Source organism: Cucurbita moschata, unplaced genomic scaffold (assembly GCF_002738365.1).
Source record: "Cucurbita moschata cultivar Rifu unplaced genomic scaffold, Cmos_1.0 Cmo_Scf00001, whole genome shotgun sequence".
Taxonomy (NCBI): Eukaryota; Viridiplantae; Streptophyta; class Magnoliopsida; order Cucurbitales; family Cucurbitaceae; genus Cucurbita; species Cucurbita moschata.
In genome coordinates this window covers 955,813-973,160 of record NW_019268517.1, presented here as the reverse complement: position 1 = coordinate 973,160, position 17,348 = coordinate 955,813, and the positions used below count along the sequence as shown (strand labels likewise).

Here is a 17,348-nt window from a genome sequence, read left to right as displayed (position 1 = left end):
CCTTTTTTTTTTTTTTTTTTCTCTTTAGTACTCCGACCTCAAGAGGAATGAGTACATGCGAATCACCGCTAGGCTTCCATTTCAAATTCTTCAAAAGGTATACTTCCGGTAATTCTTATTCCTCGTTTTTCTTTTAAAAAAATCTCAATTTTGTATGCAAATGCTGGAAACAAAAAGATGCAGTTCTTTCTATGTTACTTCTTTCTAAAAACCATATATAAAAGCACCCTTCTGTCACTTTTACTTATAACTTCCATAATAAATACTAAAAATAAAATATAACATAATAATTTTGGAAGTTTTACTTTTTAAAAGTTACTTGTCTTGTAAAAAAAAAAAAAAAAAAAAAAAAAAATCTAAGTTAAATTTTGAGAGAAATTTTCTACAATGAAGAAATAAGGAAATTAATAATAACAATTACCAAGCACGTTCATGTTTTTCTTTCTTCGAAATCAGGAACAACAAACACAGAGATGAGAATCAATAAACTATCAAACCGGCCCTAAATAATTTTCTGCCTCTAACTCTGCAGGAAAGAGAAAAGGATTTTCAAACCTCATTCACTCACACCTAAGCTAGTCAACGACGATCGTCCAGATCATAAAGCTCACCTTGAAGAATCTAATCGCACATCCAAAGAACTTTAGGATTTGCTTTGTCCAGTAATCATTCCTTCATCTGCAAAACATGAAGGAAACAAAACAAAAAAGAAAAAAAAAAGAACTAAGCAATACAGAACAGCCTCAAGCGGTAAATGAATCAAAGAACGATGAAGAGAATGAAAGTACCATAATCATAACTTAACAGTATAACATTGTTGAGAGAGAATGGAGAAAGCAGAAGGATCAAGCAGCGAATAATTTTCGCGGGAATAAGAAAATGTAGAAGAACACAGCAGGAAGCATAGGAAGTTAGGAACTCGAGCGAAAAGTTCCTACGGCCGAACGAAGGAGTGAGAGAGAAAGAGGGGCGAATTGCTTGACGCCTTTCGATGACTTTGATGGACCATGAAAGTAATGGACCTGACGGCCCAATACGACATTAGGCCCAACTAATGTCCATTTTTTTATTTAATCAAAATATAAAAAAAACATTAAAAAAAAAAAAAATTCTCCAATCCATACCTCGACCCTTGCAAACTTATCTCCGATGTCTCATGAACATCTCTACATCAAACGAATAAAAAAATAATTAACGAATAAAAAAAAAATTAACCAGGACTTCGACTTTCATCACAGTTGTTGAACTAGACATGTATCATCAACACATAAGTATCAATTTGAGCATTACTCAACTAGTGAAAAAATACGTACTCTAAATTAAAAGTCCAATTGTTTGAATTCTCCACCCTCAAATGTTATTTTTAACTAATAAAAATAATCTTTAGCACGTGCATTTAACCCACGAAGCTTATTCGCTCCAACGAGGGTTGAGAGTATTCAAAGCAACTCGAGAAATCCAACTAGAATCTCGAGGATTTCGTAAAATTTTTAAGAGGTAGTAATTTATTTTATGCCTCAATTTCTCTCTCTCTCAAACCGAGTCCGCCGTTGACGAAGCACAACCTCAATACCATCAATTAAGGGACTAAATTGAAAATTTTAAATCGAGTAAATCGAAAAAATATTTAAATATTTAAACTTCGTATATTTAGCCCTAATAATTATGTATATCTATATTATAATTTAACCTACATTATACTATCTCTTCAAAATTCATGTTTATAGACAAAGAGATTTGGACCAAAAAAAATACTAATAATAACTCAAACAGAAAGAAATGAAATAATTTTGATTTAAAAAAATAAATAAAATTCATTAATAATTTTAATTCATAAGTCTTTCATTTCGAGAAATCAAATTAAGAGCATCGAACTATTTACGTAACAGGGGAGATGGAGGGATCATCATCCATTTATGAAGTTTCCAATTTTGAACATTGATGACAATAATTCTCGGAAGATTTCGCTTCGGTCCAATGGCAGATTGTTTAATTTCTCTGATGAACATAGATCCTACAAATTTTCTTCGTATACCATCAGCAATTGCTTTGCTACCTGTTCCAATTTTCATCCTCTTTTAATCTCAGTGTATTTTCGATGTCGTAGTCCAATAATTCGTTAGGGGAATTTACCTGTTCGATGCTACCATCTTCGAACTCGGTGTTGAAGGAGAGCAGCAGGTGTTCATGGCGCAAATTTTCCAGATCTTCCACGTACAGGGGAGCTGCAATGGAAGGAAGCATAGCGGAATTAGATCCATGGAAGAAGATCGAGAAACTCCGGAAGGTAATTTTAATGTAACAACGTTTGGATTGAGAGAACCAAGAGAAGACATCTGAGGCGAGATTCAGCGATTTCTGGTGAGAATCGCCACCGCCCCATTTGTTATCAATGGCCATTTGAAGGCCGTCCCACCGAGAAAACACCGACGAAATAGCCATTTCGAGGCTGGAGATTGATCCTGCCTTGTGATTGATTGAGGTTAATCCATTATTTGGCTCCATGGATAAACCTCAGAGCTTCGTCTTCGTCTTCTCCTTCTCCTTCCTCCAAACCCTACAAATCTTATTTTTCTTTCTCCTCTTCTAACTGAATTATCAGAGAGAGAGAGAGGGCGGTTGAATGGAGAAATTAATGGCAGAATCGGGCGGAGAGAAAAGCGGAGAACTGTTTGGATGGAAAGAGAGAGAAACATTTGGGACTTTTTTTTACCACTCCGTCGTCATTTGAACCGTCCTCGTCGCCGGCTCTGTCCAAAACAATCGTTTTATTTCTGCTCTGTTCGACCCAATGACTTCACCTCCACTGGCCTTCGCATGGCCATGACAGAGCTACACGATTAAGGAAGGATCAATAAACGATGTCTTTGTCGGGTGCAGTGCCGTCGACATGTTCGTGAAATTGGGTGTTATTGAGGATGCGTACAAGGTGTTCGTTGAAATGCCTCACCGAAACCTCGAGACGTGGAATGCGTATATATCCAATTCTGTGCTCCATGGGCGGGCTGAGGACTCTACCATTGCATTTATTGAGCTACTTCGAGTTGGTGGGAAGGCAGATTCAATAATGTCTGTGCTTTTCTCAATGCGTATTCAGAGAAACTAGGCTGGGTGCATGGGTGTCAGCTACATGGGTTCATTATTCGAAGTGGGTGTGCGCAGAATGTCTCTGTTTCAAATGGGTTGATAGCTTTTTATGGGAAATGTGGGGAGGTTGAATGCTCTGAAATGGTTTTTGACAGAATGGGAGAGCAGAAGAGAAAATGCCTGTGAGAAACTTGGTGTCTTGGAATACATTGTTGGGCGGATACGCAGACAAGGCTGTGGCATTGCTCGAGGAGATGGCATCGATGGTGGGCATGGCGCCGAGCTATGTAAGCTTGGTTTGTGCATTATCAGCTTGCAGTAGAGCAGGAGATTTGAAGATGGGGATGCAGATTTTCTGAGTCCATGAAAGCAAGGTTTAGTATATAACCAAGGCAGGGCATTAAGCTTACTCAATAGATCTAGCGGTGGGTTTGAGCGGTTAGAAATGGTATTAAAGTCATGTAGGCGGTGGTGTGTCAACGAAGACATTGACCCTAGAAGGTAGATTGTTAGGTCCCAAATCAGTTGGAGAAGGAAAAAAAACGTTCCTTATTCTAGAAACCTATGTCTAGCAAAGACGTTTTAAACCATGAGGCTGGCAGCGATATGAAACGGGCTAAAATAGACAATATCTATTAGCGGTGAGTTTTAACTATTACAAATGGCATTAGAGTCATTCGAGCGGCGTGTCAATGAGGACGTTGGCTCCTAAAGGGTAGACTGTTAGGTGTCACATCGGTCTAAGGGGTGGACTGTTAGGTGTCACATGGTATGTAACGGACCAAACCAAATCGAAGCATATAAAATGTGTGGTTGGGTTATAATTTCTCTAAGTTTTCCCCATTCACCATCTGTACATAACATCATCAAATTGCCATCCTTCCCTCTGCATTCAACACTTGTCCCAACAAGGCCAACCCACCGCAACTGCTTCCCCACATCAATCCCTTCAAACAGCGCACAACAAAATCCAGCTGCCACTGCAGAAAGAAACCTCCCATAGTTATTTTTATTTTATGTTGATATCATGAGTCGGGAACAGCCACGTAGGGGTGAAGAACAGAGGCAGCCTCGCCGGAACGACGTCGACGAGGGGCAGGAAACCATCAAATACGGCGACGTTTTCAACGTCTCCGGCGACCTGGCTGCGAACCCCATCGCACCACAGGATGCTCGCATGATGGGCAGTGCCGAAACCAGGGTATTGGGGCAAGTGCCGCCGGCTGGTCCGGCCGATATCATGCGAGCCGCTGCTGCTTATAATGTCCGGGTCGGTCTTCTTGGTACCCGTGATGTTAGCTATGCTGCTAAAAACGAAGGCATCAACATTAGCGAGACCGATATTCCCGGAGCCCGTGTCGTAACCGAACGCGTCGCCGGACAGGTTCCCATCTTGAATTTCTCAGATCAATTCATCTCTTTCTTTACCTTTTGTTAAAATTACCAGTTGGGTTCCTTCATTTTTAGATTAAAACTTATTTTTACGTTCAAAAAAGTAATTCATTTGTTGGTGGGTGCTTGATTTTTGAAGGTCGTCGGCCAGTATTTGGACACCACGACGGCGATTGAGACAGAGACGACGGAGCAGAATGTAATAACGATCGGGGAAGCACTAGAAGCGGCGGCTCAAACTGCCGGAAACAAGCCGGTGGAACAGAGTGACGCTGCAGCAATTCAAGCCGCAGAAGCCAGAGCAATCGGCAGCAATGCCATATCTCCCGGTGGGCTCACAGCCACGGCTCAATCGGCGGCGAGTTTCAACGCCGGGATGATTCGAGACGAGGACAAGATCAAGCTCAACTATGTCCTAATGGTATCAAACAGCTCATAAACTTCATAAAATTAATGAACAATACTTCTTCTCTGCTTGGGGTAGTGATATTGAATGACTTTAATTCTTGGGACTAACAGGGTGCAAGAGGAAAACTGGCGACGGACAAGCCAGTGAGCCGGAAGGATGCGGAGGAGGTGGTGAGCGCGGAGCTGAGGAACAATCCAAACTTGATCACTCACCCAGGTGGGGTGGCGGCCTCCATCACCGCCGCCGCGAGGCTGAATGAGGACGGCGGCGCAGATATATGAAAATAGTGACTTTTTAAATTCTTGTTCTTCTTTTTTGGTTGCTGTATTTGAAGTTAAAAAAAACAAAAAACAAAAAAAAACAATCAGCTGTTTTGTTTCATAATCTGTCATTAGGATTTTTTTTTTTTTTTTTTTGAGAAAATTAAGGACGGTTCATGGGTTTGGTCTTTTATATTATATAAATAATTTTGTTCAATTGAATTTAGACGTGCCCAAAAAAAAAAAAAGTTAAATTTTTTATAAACATACTAATTAATTAATTATAATATATAGTTTACCTGTTAGTAACCTCAACTACCTTCCATTTATCAACCATTTTGTTAGTATTAAGGAAAATAAAATCGAGATACGATAGGTTCGACGTTAAATAATTTTATTTCATTTTAAGTCTCGAGATATAATGATGGAGGTTTTGGTTCACGTCATCTTCCAAAAAAATGCAAAGATTTGAAATCTTTCGTCGATTTTATGACCTAATATTAATAAGTAATCCAAGTTGAAGATTTAAAAGAGGGTGAAAATGTAGATTATCCCAAAAAAATGTATATTTCATGTCACATTCATTTCCATTTTTGCATATTCCCTTAGGCTCACAAAACTTTGTGTGTAATAAAAAGAATATATATTTTGTAACTTTAATTTGCTTACTTTAGTTGACTTTATTTTATAGGCACAACTCTTCCTTCCATAAAATCCCCCACTCTCTCTCTCTCTCTCCTAAAGTACTCTTCAAATTCCCACTTTCACCATTTTCTCTCCTCTGAAAAAGATGTCCACTTTGAAGAAAACAAGTTTCCACCTCTGGTTTTCCAAGCTCCGCCGCTTTCCGGCCGCCTTGAACCCGTCATCGCCACCGCACACGTCCAACAAAAAACCCCTTTCTCTTCAAAACTCCACCTCCACGGAAGCTGACAACTGTTGCTTCTCCGATGAATCCACCTCGGACTCCGACTCCGACGCCGACGCCATTGTCCCTGACTTCTCTGCTGCTGTTGCTTCCCACCGCTTCTTCCTCTCCTCCCCCGGCTTCTCCAACTCCATCTTCGACTCCTCCCCCGACCACGCCATCAAGGTCCGGAAGGTTTCGACGGACCCATTTGTGGATTTTCGAGGATCAATGCAGGAGATGATTGAAGCCAGAAATCAGCCGGTGGACGTCCGGCGAGACTGGGAGTATCTACTGGATCTTCTCATTTGTTATCTCCAAATCAACTCCCTTGATACCCACAAGTTTATAACAACCGCTTTCTCCGACCTCCTCATTTACTTGCTGGAATCATCCCCGGAGTCACCCTCCGACCACCGTCTGCGGCGGCGGAATTGCCACTTACACAACTAGTTGATGCAAGAAAAACATCCAAATTTCCACCGTCTTCTTGTTTTATCAATTTCAAGTGAAGAACACAAGAAATGAATAAGAAAAAACGATCAAATTGAATGAAATTCAATGATTTGATAATAATCAAATGGGTTAGCTTTTATTGATCTTGTTTTTGCAGGAGAAAGCTTAGTAGTTGGTGGAAGTTGGAATGTTTGTTCTAATTAGAAGACAAAACAGAACAAGGTAAGCGTGGGATATGCAAAAGAAAGAACTTTTTAAAAAAATAATACTAATAAAAAAAGGGATTTTTTCCCTCTTTTTATTATTATTATTATTTTCTTGGAACATAATTGCTGACAACAAGGGTTGATTTATGTCCTTATAGACAGAAGAAGAAATGAGTGGTCCTATTAGCTTATGTTTGGTGATCACATAAATGCTTCTAATTTTATTTTTATTTTTATAATTCAGGTATTGTTGTAATATAAAAAATAAAACAAGGAAATAAATATTTATTCAACTAAATATTGATAGTCTAAAGATGAAAAAAAAAAAGTGTGAAAATTTGATGCATCTCAATTCTAGTTAGTACTCAAATAGAAACGCTTTCATTCTCATTTCTATGATTTCGAGTTCAATTTTTTTTTCTAAATTTCCTGATGACTCTGCTTATTTGATTTTGATATGAATGTATTTTTTTAACCCATTCATTCCTATAAGCTTAATGTTTTTTCGATCTAACCCGTTTGCACACTACTACGTACCATACACGAGATAGATCTTCCAACGAACAAGACTTTTTTCGAACAAGTCAATTCATTTGGGATCCTGCAGATCCATTCTTTTTCCTATTCAAAGATTAGCCTTTTGTCTTTGTGTTTTCGCATCAAGAATTTTTTACAGACAAAGAGATGTCAAATGGGCTGCTTACTTCCCTGTATATATAAACGCTGGTTTATCAAGAATATGCAAGAAAAGTACTTCGGATTGTTGATTAATCACCAAAGATGGCTTAGAACCAATAGTTCATTATCTAATGGATTTTTCCGTTCTAATACTCCATCCGAAAGTTATCAGTATTTATCAAATTTGTTCCTATCTAACGGAACGCTATTGGATCAAATAACAAAGACATTGTTGAGAAAAAGATGGCTTTTCCGAGGTGAAATGTTTGTTGAGTATCGAAAGGTATTGAAATGGGTCATTAAATTGAGGCAAAATCCATCCAGAAATTATATACTTGGGGCTATATAAGTTGCATGGCAGCTTTGATAAACCCAATATCGTGAGAGAGAGAGATTTGAAAGGAGTTTTGTTTGATTATGGAGTAAAGGGGACAAGGAGAAGAGGATCCTAAGAGAGATTCCAAGAGAGCATCTATAAAGTCGGACATTCTTGGAGTATTTTTATGCATATTTTTGTTTTAAGATCACTAATTTGATTTACTATCAAACATTTAGGGTTTGGTTTGGAGTATGTTTTATGTAATTACCATATTTTACTCTATGATGTTGGAGTAAAGTATGTATATTTTATCATCAGTGCCTAATTTGGTGGCTCGCTTCAAGATTTAACTTCATTCACCCCTGGATAGAGATAGCTTTGCCAATTTGGCAATGGTGACAATATGAACAATTATGAATGAGTATTAAATATTCACGTCTATCCTTCAGATATCGGACCGAGTTTTGGTCGAAAAAGGAGTTCGGGATTCCTATAGCTGAGAGAGGATAGGGAGGCTTCCATACATGAGATGTAAACTCTGCAAATTTAAGAGATTCCAATGGGTTCTATTCAAAGAGACTACTTTGTGGTTTCATGTAGCAAGGTAGAAAGGTTGAATCTGAAAGCTCTGAGTACAGAATTCATTGCAGCACAATCGAACTAATGAATTGGTGAAGAGGTAATCTAAGACTGAGAAAATTTTCAATATCATAACACTAAAAAGTTAGTTCCCATTCAATTTTTTCCCTCAAAATCATCTATGTACCAAAAAGGTTCTGGATCTTCCTATTGAACTGAAAGTTTAAACAAAATTTCACACAAATATGCATTATAGCAGTGAACCATCTGGATGAAACTATAAGGTTTAGCACTACAAGAATATGATTAAAGTTCACGATGGGGTTGGGTTTAGTTTTCACCTGCAGGGCCTACGAGGACTCCTTGAGCTGCACCTTCTTTCCGCCCACTGTCTTCCTCCTTAGCCTCGCCATCAGGCTTTCTAATCTTGATCTTGTATTTGGCCTCCAAGTCAGCAATCTCCTTCTTTTTCTTCTCCAAGGCCTCATTGAGTCTGGAAATGACCTCCTCGATTCCCTCTTTGTTGCGTTGAACGGCGGGCAGAACCTCCTTGATAGTTCTTTCCACCAGCACTCCCCCAATCATTCTGTAGCATCTTCTTGATGGATCAAGTGGTTCGATTGCAGAAATGACAAGAGAGTGCTCACTCGCTTCCATTTCGAGTTCTGTGATTTTTGAATATATCTGATTGAGCTCAGACCTTAAAGCACCGTACATGTTTGCAACCATTTGCTCATTTACGGGTTCCTTGCGTTCACTCTCACTTGCGCTTGCCATTTTGATCTGTAATGCGGTAGAAAGTTGGTAAACAACTTAAGAAACTAGTAGAATTACTTTTAACATTCATCCACGCATGAAATATCCAACACAACTCCCAACACCAAAAATTCTAGCGTGAGTTGTGTATGTGTGTGATCATGGATTGGTTTTGCAAGGAATGGCTCTTTGACGGAGGATGGCAACTCCCAATACCAAAAATTCTAGCGTGGGTTGTATGTGTGTGATCATTGAGATGATTTGGAAGGAATGGCTCTCTGTTGGAGGATGAGATCACATTCGTCTTAACAGATGTAGAAAGCGCAAGACAGAGGGTGATGAGGGTACATGTGAAAGTTTTCTTGAGCCAACAGTATACTCGTGGTTCTACATGAGTATGGTTGCACCCTTGATTTTAAACAAGATTGAAAACTGTACAAGGGTTTTATTTCAGAAAAGAAATCGTTTAACTTTATGTACTCAAACATCTCGACAATAGAAAAGCAAAATCAATAATCTCACAGAAAGTATAAATAAGATCATGACAGAGGGGGGGATCTATAACAATATTACTCAGTATATCAAGGAAGTTGTCTTACGTCAAAAGGGCAACCTCATGATCTTTCTTCATCCGACTTATGCTAAAGGTGGCTTTCCAACTTTTCTGGGTCTCTTTTGCTGCTTAATCTTTACTTTCACATTAATCCCATTATCAATGACAGACTGAAGCACGATTTGAAGCTTCCCTTCTATCCTCTCGCCTTTTCTTGGAGTGTATACCAGATTGTGGATATCATCAGCCAATGCTCTCTGGGCCAAAACAGCCCCCACAGCAGCACAGGCAGAGGAATCCTTCCTTGAAGTCAGGTCAAATTTCATGTCCTTAGAAATTGAATGTGCCACAGCAACCACCTTACTGGTGCCCCGGTGAATGATGCAGGCTCGAACAGAGGCTTTTGATATGTATATATCAAGACAAAATGGCTCATGGTAAGGGGCAGTAAGCTGATTAAACGTGGGTGTCCTAAGCTTCTTCTCAAAGTCATTGTTCTCCTCCCTTTCAATTATTACATATTTGTTCTTCACATGTTCAGGAAGCTTTACATGGCCACTTGCCAAATGATTATTGGGTTTATCATTGACTTTGCTTTTGTTTTGCTGCGTATCTTCCTTTTCCTTTATAGATTTTTTCTTCCGATGAAAATCAAAGCTATATTCTTCAAACTCTTTGGAACCTCGATCAAGTTTATAGAAGAGATTTCCCCGGATTCTCATGTTGTCAATATCATCAAACTCTGAATCACAATAATCAATTGGATCATGATCTTCATCCTCTAAGAAGTATCTATTATCAAAGCCAGATGAGCCCTTCTCTCTCCCTTCCCATGCTCGAGCTAAACCAAATGAAACTGCCCAAGCATCATCGTCTATAAGTTCAACATCATAAGCAACCGAATGAGGTTTACTCTCAGGAAACAGTGGAGATGGCTGAGGCGTGGATGAACCATTTACAATGCTATCTGAATGAGCTACCCTTTCATTCTCGCTTCTAAGGATTCCCTTGGCTAATGCTTTTGAGCCAAAACCGCAGGCCCTCAATACAAAGTGAGGGCTAATTAAAGAAAATCCTCTCCTTAAGAACATGAAGCCACTTTAAATTTTGAACAACCAAGGATCCTGACCACCAATTTACATGAATATCAAATGCCTAGGACAAAAACACAATAAAACCCGTAGTGAATGAATTAACTCGTAGAAGCAAAGCATCAAACAGATGGGCTGCATGATTGATGTTGTAAACTTCCACAATTAACTTTGTTCAATTGAATTTGACGTAGGAGGGAAACTCATAAATGTCTTAATTCCTAAAATTGCATCTAATTTGCAATTTGGGTGGATTGGTTAAATCCAAAAAAGCAAACCAATCCAAGAAAACTCTCTCCTTACATTTCATCCATGGTGGTCAGAAATCCAAACCCAGTGGTGAAAGTCAATTAAGCATAAGAAATGGCCAGTACAGATATCCCTCAAATCAAACTAAGAATCTGGCTTTGCAGACCGCACAGACTTCCTTCTCCCCTGCTCACAATGTAGGAAGGCCGGAAATCCACTTTTGGCATAGATGGGATTAAAATCATGAAGTTGAATTTTTAATAAGACAACTTCCTTGATAACTTAAACCTATAGATAACCTTCACAGTTCATTTTTAAAAAAACAGCTAAACCATAGTCTGATATCAGCACAACCCATCCCCCAATTACTAGTCATTTACCAACAAAACCTCATAATTTCATTGAATAAGGACAAAAACAATACTAACAACGGAAAGGAAAGTAAAAGAAGAGTACTCTAGGTTCAACCACAGTTTAAAAGCGCAATACAATATGAAGCCAGAACCGTTGATTAGTGAATTGGGTTCTAGCTCGATATGTTGGAATAAAATCTGAAACCACCATCTACTATAGTTCATAATACAACAAACAAGCACCTGAGACTCTAATTTCAGAGAAATATCATAAAGAAAATACAGTTGCTCAAACAGCTGTGAGCTGAGCCAAAAGGTTTTGGCGCCAATATACAAAAACACAGCAGTCAGCACGAGGAAGGCCAAATTTCAAAACAAAAGCAACTACTCCAAATTTCTGCTAAAGAATATTTAACAACCAACTTAAAGACGAACCCCCGGTATAAGTCCAATCACAAAATAAAACAGATACCAAAACCTAATCTCAGTCGAAGCCGCAAGCAAAACACAGGTGCATGATCCGCTAAGAAATCAAAAGCATTCGATCGCAAACTTAAAAAATAGTGTATGGAAGGGAATAGTACTTGATCAACGCCGCTAACCGGTGCCCGGAGTGAAGCCAAGTGGTGAGCGATTCGAAGGAGCGACGCGCGCAAGCTGCTGCGAGACTGCGAACAGCGGAAGGTGAAATTGAGGAAATTGGGTCACTTCGCGAGGGCAGTTTGGGACTTGACCTAAGATGTTCAATTATTATTAAAAAAAATCCCATAATTTTTTACTAGATAATTATTTTATTAAAAAGATTATAGTAAAAAAAGAATATTTAAAATAAAATAAAATACTAATCATTTTAATTTAAAACTAACGTAAGAAAAATAAGTATTTTTTTTAAGGTTGAAAGGCAAAATATATTTTTATTAATTTAAATATAAACATATTTTCAATAAATTTTTTATTCTACAAAGCACTACTATTTATTACGTCATTCTCCTAAATTGATCAAATTATTTTTTATTTTTCTAGAAATAATAAAAATTATGTAAATCCCAAAAGAAACAAATTTTACACTAAAAAAGAGGGGGGAAAGGGTATAATTGTAATATTCGCGTCGGCGGCGCTTTCTGAATGGCCATTTGCCACCCAAATTTTATTCCAAACAGCTTGCCTTTATAGACCATTCCCCTGCGTTGGATGCCATAAATTTTGTTCTTCTACGTTCCATCTCTGTAAGCAAAAAAAATGGAAGCTACCATCGTCGATTCAGACAGTAGACCGACGATCATGATCACCAACGACGACGGAATCGATGCGCCCGGTATTCGCGCTTTGGTTCGTGTCCTCGTCTCCACTAAGCTGTATAATGTTCAAGTCTGCGCGCCTGATTCGTACGCCTCTTCTCCTTTTTGTCCTCTCGCTTTCTTTTCTTTTTCCAATTTGCAAGTGTTGTTGTTTGAAGCTCATGATCATAATCTGTGTACAAGCTTGTGTGTTTTAGTTGGTGAAATTTTGTTCGTTCGTCTGTTTGTGTTTGGTGGTAATTTGTCTGGTTCAGTGCATTTGGTGTTCCTGTTTTTTCATTTTGCACGTGCCTATGCTAACTTCTTTCCTTTAGAATTTGGTGGCCTTGGATTGCGTGAATTGAGATATTAGGAACTGTCTTATCGGCAGTGTTCTTATTTTTTTTATCAATATGTTATGATTTGGTTATTGGTCGTATGATATTAGCTAAAACAAGTACTTCCCGTTTGTTTTGTTTAATAATACATATGAGGTACATATTTGATATTGTGGGGTTGTTTCTGCATTATACAGGGAAAAGTCAGCTGTTAGCCAGTCTATTACTTGGCGTCATCCTATTTCTGCTAAGAGAGTGGATATCGAAGGAACCACTTCTTATGCTGTTTCTGGTGTGGTCTTTTGTTCTCTAATTTGAAATATGTAGCTTCCTTTTCGTTTGACTTTGAACTTGTACACCTTACCTATAAATATTTAGTTCGTTGGAGGTTTAGAAAATGTAAATCTTCAATAGGCCTATAACCCCAAGTCCCCTATGGTTAGTTCGTTGAATTTTCTACTTTGTTGTGTCCTACAAATAAGCCTGACAATTTTAGAGCTCATAGCAATCCTACGAAGCTGTAGCAGTGTGATAGAGTAATGAAGGGTTGGAACGTTTCGATAATTACGCTCAAATGGGGCCTTAGTAATATAAAAGGACTGTTGACATATATTGAGATATCTGCTTTATTCCAATCTCAAATTACATATCATTCAATAATTATTTCTCATGGTCACTTTTACTTGATGGATTTGACTTCAAGCTTTGGGATTTAATAAAATGGACTAAAGTGATCTGCAATGCATTGCCTCCCTTCTTGAGGTGTAATGTTGGAGTGTTCTCATTTTCATTAAAACCAATTATAAATGATTTGAACTTCATTCTAGCTGATGTTCAATATTGCTTTCAGTGACATAATAAGGTTTTAAGGTTTCGTGCTTCTGCAGGAACTCCTGCTGATTGTACTTCTTTGGGAATATCTGGAACTCTCTTTCCGTCAAAACCTGATCTGGTATCTTTTTTTCCCTTTTACTTCATGGTTTGACTGCAGTATATTTTCTTATCCAGCTTTTTCTGCCTTACTCGCTTTAATTTACTTAACATGTGGATAACCTGACAAGAAGTTAGCGTTTATATTGACTCAAGAAATGTTGTTTCTCAACCTAGACGTGTGTCTGTAATTGCAAATGTGGATTATTTTGTTAAAAAACTTAATGTTGGATGGTAATGCTTCTCGCAATGTTATCACTAATGATTTATGAAGTTGGTGCATACAAGTTGTAATATGTTTAGCTCTTCCTGCTTATTTATGTATTGTACTTTAATTGCAGGTAGTCAGTGGCATAAACATGGGTAGCAACTGTGGTTACCACGTGTTAGTACAAATCTTGACATACTTTCCGTTATGTAAATCTACTTTGACAGTTCGGCTATCAGTGATATTTAAGTATCAAATATGTACTCAGCATGATATGTACATGCCCGTAGTGTTGGCAAGAAAAGTTTGCACTTAAAGTATCAAATCACGTGGAAGCCACTAAAGCTCCAATAATTGTTTATCTAACAAGTTAAATGTGCTCTTGAATAAAATAGTGAAGAAAGTATCCTTTTTGCTACAACCACATGGAAACACCGGGAAATAATATTCCCTAAAGCTTTTTGACAAAACAAATTAGTACAATTCTAAGAAGTAGAGACACTTTAGTTTGGTTTGTGTGTCTTTATTCGACACGTGTCGGGCACTTGGACACTTGGACACTTGGACAATTGTTGGACACAATACTTGTTAGCACAATGGATATATGTTAGACACCAACCATAGAAAGTCAATATATTTGTCTAACATTTGTTTGACACATATCAAACACTTGAATACTAAATAGACACCTAATAATATAGGATGAAAATACATCAAATTCATTTTTTAAGCTTATAAATGTATAAACTTATTGATTTTGAATTTTCATCTAATATGAAAATAAATTATATTTTAATAAACGTGTCCTTGCTTTCACCATGTCCTAGATTTTTAAAAAAAATGTTGCATCTATATTCGTGCTTGTTAGGTACAATTTTTTCCCCTTGTATTTTTTTTTTTTTTTTGTTGTTATATAATTAGGTACCAGTCACAATTACTAGGTCAACATAGAGAGTTCTCTATTTGTGGTTGAAAAGGATTTTGTAACTTTATTGAAGCAGTCATTCATTGAAACTGCAGTGTATATTCCGGAACAGTAGCTGGTGCGCGAGAAGCCTTTTTTAATGGCATTCCTTCAGTTTCTTTATCTTATGACTGGTACGTATAAAAACTCCCTGCATTGCTGCTAGACTTGGTCATTTCACTGTTAAGTAATATCTGTTGAGATAGGCTCCATTTTCCTATCAAAAAAAAAATATGTACCATTTTTTATTTTTTTCAAACAAGAAAGGTTTCAAATTGTAGAGCAGTGGATGGCTTGTCATCTCGGTTGAAAATTTTGTCCATCATCTGAATTATTAATCTACGTATATCTCATTATTTTAGGTATTATTAGTCTTTACTCATTTGACTTTTCTTGTCATGGAACTTCAGGGTTGGAGGTAGGAGCAATATAAATGACTACACACTTGCTGCTGAGGCTTGCTTGCCCATAATAAGTGCAATTTTAGCTGACGTCAAGGCTCAAACTTTTCCTCAAAATTGTTTCTTGAATATCGATTTTCCAACAGATATTGCTAATCATAGGGTAATAAATATTATAACTCCTAGTGAACATCTTGCCATCTCGTTTTGAGTTACGCTGTAGAAAATATTATGTTGATTGCTTATTTTACTTCCGTGTTATGAAGTGGGTGGTTAGCAGTAATGGATATATAATATATTTTTTGTGTGTATCATTTAGGGATATAAATTAACCAAGCAAGGTCGATGCATGTACAAACTGGGTTGGAGAAGGGTTACTTCTGACTCTCCAGGAGGTAAAATGTTGTCAACTATGACTATGGAGCCAGCATCATCAGTGGAATGTAATACTTCGAATGAATCCGAGCTGTTTACGAGGCAGGTAGGTTACCCCCACCATTCTATAATTTTTTTTTTTTTTAAAAAAAATCAACATTGATATCTTCTAGTTTAGAGCTATTATATCCTTCCATTTTCAATGATTTTATTTTATTTTTATGATTATTTTTTAAAATTAATAGGTTGAGTATCTCATTTTCTTTTCTTGTAAATACATATGGGACTCTTTCATCTGACCAAATGAGGCGACTTTTGATGCCATCTGTTAATAAGCTAGAGCTACAAGAAAATGTAGCAAATCTATGGAAACTTCCCCTTTCACCTCAACTCCTCACATCTACCGGGCTCAGTTATCAACTTTAGTTTAGAAATGCTATTTGAAACTTATGCTATGGTTGCTTATCTGGATCCATGGGAGAGTTTTACTGTACTGCTTGCTTAGGTTGAATTCAGCAGCACCCATGGCTGTGAGTAGTAATGATTCTACTTAGCTTGTTAATGGAAGACGGGACCAGTCTATTCATATTATAGCCTTGTACATCTAGTAATGTTGGTTATGAGAAAGCCTTCACAGACATGCATAGAGACGAACAATGAAAATAAAATATGATTGTGATATTCACTATAGGCCTTCCTCAACAACACCCTTGTCCTTGTGGGAGAAATTTAAAGAATGCTTCGATATCTTCACCTTAAAGATTTTGCACCGATTTCCTTGAATGTATGCAAGAGTTTCCGTCTTTTTCGGTACCCTTCAGTTGATTTCATTGTTAAATGGAACAGTGTGTAACCCACTAACAAAAATCTGTAGAACAATGGGATTGTTTGGTTCCAGATTGCTGATTCTTTGTAACGTTTAACAATCAGGTCACACCCAATTTGTATTATCAGTTGGAATTATTTTATTTTGGATAATTTGACGATTGTTTAATCATTGCTCGCTTAGCATCACCTGGAGCTTTATATTTGTAAATGTTAACTTCAAGTTATTATCTTTGTAGGTAATAAGTCCACCTGTTGATGATGAAGATACAGATTACAAATATCTACGAGAAGGCTATGTGTGTATCATTTACTTCAGAAAATAAAGCTCATAATTATATGATACGCCGACACTAATTAGTGACTCATAATTCGATTTCAGATTACTGTCACTCCTCTTGCTGCCCTGTCTCGTGCAGAGGTAGACTGCGAAAACATTTTGGAAGCTTGGTTACTTGGTGTGGTTGCTCCGCCATCAGCTTCTGCTTTATAATTCCGTCAGGTTTCTGGGTAATGCCTTTTTAAAAGTTTTATACACATTTGATTTTGTTCAAATATCAATAAGCAGATAGAAATAAACACACAGGAGGCATACAGCCTCTGTTCATGTGTCATATTTATCTTTTATGGTCCGTCCCATTTAGTTTTCTTTTCCCCATCCTCCCCCTCACAGTAATATATGTTCATGAGATGTTATAACGCGAAGTTCATTACAATCTTTTTTTTTTTTTTTTT

General features: G+C 37.5%; 6 protein-coding genes across 16 annotated transcripts in view; 3 read left to right on the top strand and 3 right to left on the bottom strand.

Moving 5' to 3' along the window:
* LOC111447672 (OBERON-like protein) overlaps window positions 1-957 on the bottom strand; it is a 5,695-nt gene extending 4,738 nt beyond the window's left edge. For 4 of the 6 annotated variants that reach the window (XM_023086971.1, XM_023086978.1, XM_023086955.1 and 1 more), the window contains exons 1-2: window positions 789-957; window positions 556-678 (exon numbers count right to left, since the gene is read on the bottom strand). The gene's annotated coding sequence lies outside the window, so the exon portion shown is untranslated. The remainder of the gene's footprint in view (window positions 1-555; window positions 679-788) is intronic. The other 2 variants (XM_023086986.1, XM_023086993.1) reach the window with 2 other exon arrangements.
* A 1,095-nt stretch (window positions 958-2,052) lies between these two features.
* Window positions 2,053-2,590, bottom strand: LOC111452853. The gene has a single exon (XM_023093769.1). The coding sequence runs from the start codon at window positions 2,503-2,505 to the stop codon at window positions 2,053-2,055; it is 453 nt and encodes a 150-aa protein (XP_022949537.1). The 5' UTR covers window positions 2,506-2,590.
* LOC111452744 (late embryogenesis abundant protein D-34-like) lies at window positions 2,590-5,172 on the top strand. The gene is made up of 3 exons (XM_023093641.1): window positions 2,590-4,471; window positions 4,619-4,900; window positions 4,999-5,172. Exons 1-3 carry the CDS (start codon window positions 4,115-4,117, stop codon window positions 5,167-5,169), a joined length of 810 nt encoding a protein of 269 aa, XP_022949409.1. The 5' UTR covers window positions 2,590-4,114; the 3' UTR covers window positions 5,170-5,172.
* Window positions 5,173-5,794: 622 nt separating this feature from the next.
* On the top strand, window positions 5,795-6,772 carry LOC111441657 (transcription repressor OFP12-like). Its single transcript, XM_023078737.1, has one exon. The coding sequence runs from the start codon at window positions 5,939-5,941 to the stop codon at window positions 6,506-6,508; it is 570 nt and encodes a 189-aa protein (XP_022934505.1). The 5' UTR covers window positions 5,795-5,938; the 3' UTR covers window positions 6,509-6,772.
* Window positions 6,773-8,397: 1,625 nt separating this feature from the next.
* Window positions 8,398-12,031, bottom strand: LOC111441610 (probable prefoldin subunit 2). 4 transcript variants are annotated; one of them, XM_023078665.1, is made up of 3 exons: window positions 11,880-12,031; window positions 9,649-10,757; window positions 8,940-9,076 (listed from the first exon to the last, which is right to left on the bottom strand). In XM_023078665.1, the coding sequence occupies exon 2, from the start codon at window positions 10,691-10,693 to the stop codon at window positions 9,686-9,688; it is 1,008 nt and encodes a 335-aa protein (XP_022934433.1). In that variant the 5' UTR covers window positions 10,694-10,757; window positions 11,880-12,031; the 3' UTR covers window positions 8,940-9,076; window positions 9,649-9,685. The 4 variants fall into 4 exon arrangements, with proteins under 4 accessions (XP_022934456.1, XP_022934448.1, XP_022934433.1 ...); XM_023078672.1 differs by having other exon boundaries at window positions 9,649-10,726; XM_023078688.1 differs by lacking the exon at window positions 11,880-12,031 and having other exon boundaries at window positions 8,398-9,076; window positions 9,649-9,760.
* Window positions 12,032-12,485: 454 nt separating this feature from the next.
* LOC111441635 (5'-nucleotidase SurE-like) overlaps window positions 12,486-17,348 on the top strand; it is a 6,107-nt gene continuing 1,244 nt past the window's right edge. Inside the window, exons 1-9 of one of the 3 annotated variants that reach the window (XM_023078700.1) lie at window positions 12,486-12,680; window positions 13,108-13,202; window positions 13,798-13,862; window positions 14,182-14,225; window positions 15,069-15,146; window positions 15,423-15,576; window positions 15,733-15,894; window positions 16,853-16,912; window positions 16,996-17,110. In XM_023078700.1, the coding sequence (XP_022934468.1) occupies window positions 12,535-12,680; window positions 13,108-13,202; window positions 13,798-13,862; window positions 14,182-14,225; window positions 15,069-15,146; window positions 15,423-15,576; window positions 15,733-15,894; window positions 16,853-16,912; window positions 16,996-17,106 (915 nt within the window). In that variant the 5' untranslated portion in view covers window positions 12,486-12,534 and the 3' untranslated portion in view covers window positions 17,107-17,110. Of the gene's footprint in view, window positions 12,681-13,107; window positions 13,203-13,797; window positions 13,863-14,181; window positions 14,226-15,068; window positions 15,147-15,422; window positions 15,577-15,732; window positions 15,895-16,852; window positions 16,913-16,995; window positions 17,124-17,348 lie in introns of all 3 variants that reach the window. The other 2 variants (XM_023078716.1, XM_023078707.1) reach the window with 2 other exon arrangements.